This window comes from Lethenteron reissneri, chromosome 3 (genome assembly GCF_015708825.2).
Source record: "Lethenteron reissneri isolate LAM-NWPU_2019-01 chromosome 3, ASM1570882v1, whole genome shotgun sequence".
Lineage (NCBI taxonomy): Eukaryota > Metazoa > Chordata > Hyperoartia > Petromyzontiformes > Petromyzontidae > Lethenteron > Lethenteron reissneri.
Genome location: NC_083781.1, coordinates 7,583,662 through 7,592,423, shown reverse-complemented (window position 1 = coordinate 7,592,423; position 8,762 = coordinate 7,583,662). Strand labels below are relative to the sequence as shown.

The 8,762-nt window shown below is 52.2% G+C and overlaps 1 protein-coding gene across 1 annotated transcript; it reads left to right on the top strand.

The window, feature by feature from the left end:
* Window positions 1–474: 474 nt before the first annotated feature.
* LOC133345850 (uncharacterized) lies at window positions 475–8,333 on the top strand. Its single transcript, XM_061556876.1, has 7 exons — window positions 475–1,180; window positions 3,637–3,720; window positions 3,931–4,019; window positions 5,266–5,451; window positions 6,006–6,143; window positions 6,832–7,024; window positions 7,320–8,333. The coding sequence occupies exons 1-7, from the start codon at window positions 898–900 to the stop codon at window positions 7,619–7,621; spliced, it is 1,275 nt and encodes a 424-aa protein (XP_061412860.1). The 5' UTR covers window positions 475–897; the 3' UTR covers window positions 7,622–8,333.
* Window positions 8,334–8,762: the final 429 nt, after the last annotated feature.

Here is an 8,762-nt window from a genome sequence, read left to right as displayed (position 1 = left end):
GGTACGGGTAAGGAATCAAAACCCGTTTGCGACCTCTGCTGAGGGGACGTCGAAAACCACCAACATGTTCCATTCATTGGCTACCACATTCAGATAAGCCCCTCCCCTCCCCTTAACTTGTATATAAGAGCTTGTCTCTTGGAATTTTGCCTCACTTGATACAATAAATTTAGCTGTGACGGTCCCATCTGATGACGGAGACTTGTGTTGCCTCCGAAACGTCGTGATTTATTATTTAAATTTATATTATTATTTCTATTATTTTTATTATGTATTTTTTACCTACGTGACTTTACCAAAAAAACCCTAAGAGTATGAGTATCGCCTGCTGTGTTTACTCCGAGGGGCAGACGCGTGTCGAGTCTTCACTCTCTGTGCATGTAACTCGGGAGTGAGTGAGTGAGCGAGCGAGCGATTTGTCCTGTGGTTGTTGTTGTTGGTAGTGGTGTTGTTGTTGGTGTTGTTGTTGGTGGTGTTGTTGGTGTTGTTGTTGTTGGTGGTGTTGTTGGTGGTGTTGTTGTTGTTGGTGATGGAGGAGGAGGAGACCATCGACCCGTGATGTTCGCGCTCCAGGCCGTGCCGCTCCACGCCGCTGACCCGGCAGTGGCGGCGGCGTGGACGTGGAGCGAGCCCCAGGCCCTCTTCTTCTGGAGCCTCCTCTTCGTCAACCTCTTCGTGTTCTACTACGCGCTCTTCTTCCTCGAGTGCCTGTGCCTCAACATCGGCATGGACGCCTTCTTCCCCCCCACAGACGCGCACGACGCGCTGCTCGCCCTGGGAGTCGATCTCGCCCCGGACTTCGACCTCGACTTTCTCGACTCCGACCACCTCCTCCAGTGAAGTGCCGGTGTCGTGGGGAAGGTGGTCCACGTCTCGCTCCCCGTGGGAGCTTCGACCATGGCTGCTCGAGCCGTGCTGATGAAGCTGCAAACGCCGAGGCCGAGACTTCTCCACCGGCCATCGACCGGTTGGAGGCGGTGCGCTCGGCCTTGCCCCGCCGGACTTGGGTGGGGGATTCCCGGCAGGGCGGCTAGGCAAGACCGAGGCTTCTCGGCGAGCTGCGGGGCCGTGGTGGACCTGCGCAGCGACACCGTCACGCGGCCCTGCGCAGCGATGAGGCAGGCGATGGCCGAGGCCAGGGTCGGGGACGATGTCTACGGCGAGGATCCCACGGTGAACGGTGAGGGGGGACGGTGAGGGGGGACGGTGAGGGGGGACGGGCGGGCACACAGAGTGGGACCACGAGGGGTCCGGGGCCCTAGGGGGGAGCTTCGGGGACGGGGGCCTCCATGGCGGGGAGGGGGGTCCCTGGGGAAAACTTTGGATGTCGTGGTGGAGTTTGATGTACACGCGCGTGTGTGTTGTTTATTGTGTGTTGTTTATTGTGTGTTGTTGTGTGTGTTGTTTATTGTGCGTGTGTGTGTTTATTGTGTGTGTGTTGTTTAGCGTGTGTGTGTGTTGTTTGTTGTGTGTGTTTATTGTGTGTTGTGTGTGTTGTGTGTGTGTTGTTTATTGTGTGTGTGTGTTGTTTATTGTGTGTCCAGCTATCACATGAAAACAACAACAATGCGTTAATCTGACACGCCAAACTCGTACTTGACGATTGCATCTCGACAAGTGCTGTTTGTCGCTGACCGTTGGGCCTGTGTTTGGAAAACTGTAAAACAATGACACTGTTAAATCACTTCAGCGCTGCTAAGTAATGCTTGGGTGGCAGTGGCGTCGTGGCAGTAAAATGTGTGTCGTACACCCTCCACCACCCGACACAGTTCGTGAATGTAAGAGCAGGTGTTACCCTTTCTGGCAATAAAACAGATGTCAGGATGTTCAAACGTCAAACGGAAACATTTTGCATTAAGCACACGTTCTTGTGGTGAACCATCATACTAATATAATGTGCGCTGAGACCAGCAAATCACTACACTCCAGAACCCGGTTTATTCGAATTTTACGTCGTTTTAACGGCAATAATATAGTTAAACAAGACAGACACATTCATGACAGGGAGTAGAGCAATAAAAATAAGAATAGGTTTTACCCTTTTTGGCAATAAAACAGGCGTTAAGATGTTCAAACACCAAGTACGTTAAGCACACGTACTTGGTGGTGAACATTCAAACAAACGTGATCTGATATAATATTCATTGTATTTGAAACTGATTGGTCTACACCAGAGGCAGCCTTTTTAAATCCTTTATATTAAGTTCACTTGCTTGCTTACGACCGTGCAAATCTTTCGGTCGTATTTAACCCACTTCCCGTGATCCAATCGAGCTGACATTTTGCACACAGACTCGTTGTGCGAGACAATTAATGTTCGTGAAAAGAAATTTCCAAAATTTTACACTGTTTAGGGAAAAAAATATATTTAATTACCAATTGCTTAATGGTGGCAGACAATCATCTGACCCATAGGTGGCAGCCATCTCAAGCCAGAGTACGAGAGGACTCTAGCCGCCACGCATATAAAGGATTTATAGTGAAAAACTTAGTTTTTACGGGTTAATTTTTTTAGGGCCTAGTCTCAACCAGTGTTAGACCAGAGAACGCCAAAAGGCGAACAGGACAAGTATCAGAGCATTTATAAGCTCGGGGTGAGCAACTACAAAATGGTTATATGCAGACATGATTCCTCGCAAAAGGTTTATGTTTGGTGTTTGAAACATCTAAACACCTGTTTTATTGCCAGAAAGGGTAACACCGATTATTATACTTTGATACTGGCACGAATTGTCCCATGTTCCAGTTCATGAAGTTGCCTCGTGAATAACAAACGTGGCAAGTTTATTATTACCGCTTCAGCAGTAACAACGGGTGTTGTGTTGCTGGAGCACCAGGCAGTTGTTGCCAGCGACGTTTTGAAGGCACAATGTGTGTGTGCTGTGTCGCGACGTTCATGCGAACGTGGGACGTGGATGTTTTGTCATTGTGAGGTTGATGTGAATGTGTGGGTGGTTGTTATTAATGGATTGTTATGTCTGGACTGAATGAAATATGGGTGGTTTTATTGGGTGTTGAGTGGGAAGTGAAGAGAAACGTGGGTGGATTCTTATAATGGATGTTTTTGGGGTTACCAGAAATGTTGATTGAGGGAAGTGGTTTTTTTTCAGTTGAGTTAAATCAGGGTTGAGAAACCTTTTCCGTTTGTAACTTTAGGGCCAGAGGCCGAATGTAACTTCTTCATAGTTTTCGCGGAGGACACAAATTCACAGACCTAGGTTCAACTTCCCCCAGTGTTCAAGTGATTAGCACGGTTGGCTACGTACGGCGTGAAAGAAGTTCAACACACATAATGGGATATATATTACTTTTAACATATATTTCACCTCGTCTAGCCTTGTTTGAACTCAGCTGGTCTTGGACACCTCACCTTCAGCTCACTTAGCCTCACCTCTAACTCGCATACCCTGACCCTACCAGGCCTACCCCCACCTGAGCCCACCCTGAGCCACCCTGCCGCTGCTTGCCGCTCAACTGCACTAATAACCAGGGCAGCCTGTAGGATTCGAATCAACTTCCGTAACAAGCGGTGGACACGCTCCGCTGGGCCATGTCACTGACACTCCATGGTTAGATACTAAGTTTTGGCTGCCACACATTATCCCTGTGAACGCCTGCCTTCCTCCCTCCACACAGAGCTGCAGGGACTGGTGGCCGAGCTGCTGGGGATGGAAGCCGCCCTCTTTGTGCCGTCCGGAACCATGGGAAACCTCATCGCCGGTGAGGGTGGCCCACGTGTCGAGAAGGGGCGGGGGGGGGGGTGCACAGTCGTGAGACCGAGACTCCCGTCCCCGCAGATGTGTGATAGGAAAATCGGTCATGAATACGAGTGTCACTGACCCGATCCCCCAAGACCTGATTGCCGAGTCGATGCGTCGCCCGCTGTGCCATCCGCTGTGCCATCCGCTGTGCCACCCGCTGTGCCACCAGTCATGTGCCACTGCCCGGAGCGAGGGGACGAGATGCTGCTTGGAGACAGGGCCCACATTCACCTCTACGAGCAGGGAGCCAGCGCCCAGGTGAGCGCACAGCAGGATGACCAACACAGGGTGAATAAGTTGGGAAACATTTTAACTTGGGCAATTGCCATAGTATTTATATTTAACGATAATTAAGATATTATGAATTGTATTGTTTAAAATTTGGGTTTACACTTAACTTGGCAACATTTAGTGTGGGAAAATACAAGTTCCTTCGTGTGGATAAAAACATCACTTGGAAGGGATCTCAGAAGTAGTTTTGTGATATTCCTTTCTCAGGTTGTGCAATAACAAAGGGTGCTTCATTCCCACATTCCTCTGGCAGGGGAAAGTCTATCCATAGTACATCCAACTGTTGGCTTCCCACAATATGGGACTTATTTTTTCGACCTTGGAGGGATGATGGGCTGAGTCAACCCCAAAGCCAGGATTGGAACTTGCAACCTTCCGATTGCGAGCCGCTCGCTCTGCCGCTGAACCACCTGGCTGTTCGAGTAAATCAAGGGCGTTGTAATCACCCCATTGGGATTATACACAGCAGCAGCCATCGCCCCCTACTGGCAGACTAATACCCATATGCAGGCCAGGTTCTGAGTCGCCTTGTGCCACTCAGGGACAGCTTCCATTGGAGGTGCCCTTTCAAATGTTTCAGTTGGGAGGTGATGTAAAGCGTTCTAAGACGCCCTGGCGAATAGGAGGGCGCTGCCTCAAAAAATCAAATCATAATTATTCCTATTGTAATAAAGGTCGTGGAAGCGACTTCTGGAATCCGGTCTTTATTTGTCTTTCGTTCACAACACTCCTGTCTTACTCCTTCACGCTGCTAATAGACAGCGTGAGAGGGAGAGAGAGAGACACGCGCGGCCACGTGGCAGCCTGGACCCCGCTCCAGCGTGGCCTCACCCTCCGTTCGTTCCAGATCTGACCACGTGTTGTCCGTCTCCACCCCTTTTAATTCCCGGGTCATGTGGTACCTTTCCACCAATCCTGGTTAACCTCCATGGAATCTTCTAGACTCCATCGTACGTTTTTAGGACCGCGCCCTTGACTCGTCCCCCCATTGTCCTCTACATACAGATGTCACCTTCCCATTACGTCAGGGCCACGCCCCTAGATTTCCCCCCATTAGCTATGGGCCAGGACCGGTAGAGCCAATCATCGTAACGAGGTGTGATCCATCAACGACCCGGATATATGCTCACATTACACTACGATACTTCAATATAAATGATTGGGAAGAGGGCGCCAGCGATGCGAAGTGCGTGCGGGTGTTGTTGGTGCGCAGCTGGGCGGGGTGCACGCGCGCACGCTGGCCACGCGGCCCGACGGCACCTTTGACTTGGCCGAGCTGCGGAGCAAGGTGCGGCACGAGCACCCGGACGCGCACGTGCCGCGCTCACGGCTCCTGTGCCTCGAGTCGTCCCACAACGCGTGCGGAGGACGAGCCCTCCCTGTGGGTTTCCTGCGCGAGGTACGCATCGCACCGGTTGCCCTTCTGGGAGTATTTGGCAGTGGTTCGAGTAAGCCCGCCTCAGCGACTAAGGCACTGCTTACTTAATTTGGAGCTTTCGTGACTGCAGGAATTACTCTTTGGTTTCTTTCGGTAAAGTGACGTATAAAGAGAAAAATAATAAGTGAAATACTAGCATACGACGTTTCGATTGCAACACAAGCAATCATCATCAGGTATAAATGAAATAGAAACACAAATCTGGTATACTTAGAAATGTAATGTAATACAACAGAGAGTCGGATAACATAACAGTCAACACCCTACCTGGTTGATTACATTCTTCCGGAGAATGCTAAGTTTGAGAGAGAGATAAAACACAGAACCAGAGACATATAGACAGACAAATAAGTAGAGACAGATATCACAGAGATACATAGAGAGAGAGAGACGTACATCGGCACACAGAGAAACCACGCCTCTGTGTCGAGGCCTTACCAAAATAACCAAAGAGTAAGGCACTGCTTGTCGAAACCAGTCGGGAGTCTGCGTGTGCCACGCGTGGGCCCGTGCAGGTGCGGTCCCTGGCAGATGAGCTCGGGCTCCGGGTTCACATGGACGGAGCGAGGCTGCTGAATGCCGCCGTGGCGCTGTCGGTGCCCCCCGCCGCCATCGCTGGGCACTGCCACTCGGTCAGCCTGTGTCTCTCCAAGGTGCGTCAACCCCCCGTGCCCCCCTCCACCAACGGAGGGGCACGGCACACGCGTTTCTCTATTTGTTGGTACCCTCGCATGCACGGGGTGAGATCTCCTGCTCAAATGGGCATTGAGGTTGAGTTCAACTCCTGTTTACGGATTTTGAGCCAGTGGCGGGTGCAAGTATATCCATAAGACAGCCACTTTTAACTTCCCCACTAAGTGGTACTCATGTTGTTGACCCCAGACAGATGGGCACAAATTTAAAATAATATGAAATTAAATACATCACCAAGTGGTCACTCGACCACTTGGTCGGAGAGATGACCCAGGCGGTGTCTTCCTCTCTCTCGTTGTCTCTCTCACTCCCCCCTCTCTCTCACTCACTCCCCCTTTCTCTCACTCCCCCCTCTCTCTCACTCCCCCCTCTCACTCATTCCCCCCTCCCACTCACTCCCCCTTTCTCTCACTCTCTCACTCCCACCTCTCACTCACTCCCCCTTTCTCTCACTCCCCCCTCTCACTCACTCCCCCCTCTCACTCCCCCTTTCTCTCACTCTCTCACTCCCCTCTCTCTCTCACTCCCCCATCTCACTCACTCCCCCTTTCTCTCCCTCGCTCTCTCACTCTCCATTCCTCTCTCGCTCTCTCCCTCTCTTTCTATCCCCTTCCCTCTCTCCCTCCCTCTTTCCCTCCACCTGTGCAGGGCCTGGGTGCCCCAGTGGGCTCGGTGCTGGCGGGCTCATGCGAGTTGGTGGCACGGGCGCGACGCCTGCGCAAGGCACTGGGCGGGGGCATGCGGCAGGCCGGGGTGGTGGCGGCCGCGGGGATTGTGGCGCTCGACGGCTACGAGGAGACACTGCTCGCCGACCACCGCCACGCCAAGATGTTCGCGCACGGTACGAGCGCTCTCCGCATGCTCACCGCACGCTCACCACACCGGGTCTCGCCTAGAGGTGAGCGTGCGGCTCAGGGTGCAGAGATACTGAGCCGGCTGCACTGACGTTCAGGTTTCAGCCGCCTGGGATTAAATGGGGTTCTCAAGCCCAGTGAGGTCATAGTGTAAGCCCGTTTGCCAAGGGACTTGGTCCCGTAGACTTACATAGAGAACCATAGACTCGTGTGAAGACGCACAGAGTTGGTGAGCCGCCCACGTCTGGGGCCGACGATGACACCGCCGGTCTCTCCTGACAGCCGTGGCGGAGCACGGCGCTGCTCTGTGCACGGCGTGGCCCGACAAGGTGGACACCAACATCGTCATGGTGACGGTGACGGATCCCCGCGTCACGCCCGAGATGCTGCGCCAGCAGCTGCTGGCAGGACACGCAGGCGGCAGCGGCACCGAGGAAGCGGACGCGGCCGTGCTGGTGGGCGTGTGGAGCGAGCGGGAGCTGCGGGCCGTGTTTCACCGCGACGTGTCGCACGCCGACACGCTGCTCGCCGCACACCGCTTCCGACTCGCCGCCGATAGCCTGCGCGCCGAGCTGGGATGCTGAGCCCCCCCCACCCCCCATTGTGAAAGTGGTTGGGGCTCGGTGTCCTGGCACCTGGGGTTCCACCACGCCCAGTGCGTGTCGCCCCCGTGTGAGTAGGTGCTGCTAATTTCGTCAAGCGTTGTGATTATGCCTTGACTTGGAGCATTATGGATAGTGAAATTAATAATTTAATACACTTGCCTCTGATTTTATACAGTGTTATTATTTGCGATGGACAGGGTCCCATCGTGTAGATGGAGTGCTCATGCCGATAACATCTGGAAACCCGGCAGCATTTTGTTTAGAGAATCTCAGTCTGCCGATGAGACCAATAAGCGCATGCTGCTGTTCAGCTTCTGTTTGGAAGTTTGGTCGGCTGATGGACTAAAAACTACTTGATTTTCACGTGGAGAGACAAGTCCATTTTAGTATTAAAAATTTGCTTTTGCTTGCTGTGGCATAGACGGGGATGGCCACGCAAATTGGTCACAGTTTCTGCTTGTGCCGTGCACACGGCTGGCAGCTGCGTGCCCATGGTGAGTGGTCAGTAGCACGGCACGCATGCGTCACTGCATACGTGCACCGTGCGTCACGGCACGCGAGTCGTCCCCCAATTGAGACTGGCTGTTGCAATTCAGGTTTGTTAAATAATGCTGTCTTCCCCCATCCGGTTTTTCTGTCATTTAAAGCATTGTTACGGGCCTATGTTATTTAATAAAATCGCAAAAATATATATATTGCTGTGTTGAACTGGTTGCTCTTGAGATGCGTGGCTAGGCTTTTGCCAAATAAAGGCCTGAGTTTGTTCCTGCGTGTTTTGATGCCAAAATTCTTCGTGTTTTACGTGCACGGTCTACTGGGCATCTGTGAAAAAGCGCATCATAGCTCATCGGTTACCTCCAGCCTAAATATTCTGATAAAGATTCTCAGGTTGTTGCACGACAGCCGGGAGCCTGGTAACCATTTTCCCAAATCGACTGCCGTTTCCAGCAGAAGTTTAGCCGTGAATGCGCCGATTGTGTCTCCGCATGGTTACATCTGCCCGAGTTTGTCAGCTAAAAGCTGAAGGAGCAGCCCTGTAATCGCTCGCAAATCAACTGGCGGAATGGACCTCCCACCAGAGGGAGCTCTCGGGCGCATTTGTCGACTCGTCCACACTGCC

Coding starts and splice junctions, on each gene's coding strand:
- LOC133345850 (XM_061556876.1), top strand. CDS start 898: ATGGCTGCTCGAGCCGTGCTGATGAAGCTGCAAACGCCGAGGCCGAGA. Junction 1,181..3,636: donor CGAGGATCCCACGGTGAACG/GTGAGGGGGGAC, acceptor CCCTCCACACAG/AGCTGCAGGGACTGGTGGCC. Junction 5,452..6,005: donor CTGTGGGTTTCCTGCGCGAG/GTACGCATCGCA, acceptor GGGCCCGTGCAG/GTGCGGTCCCTGGCAGATGA.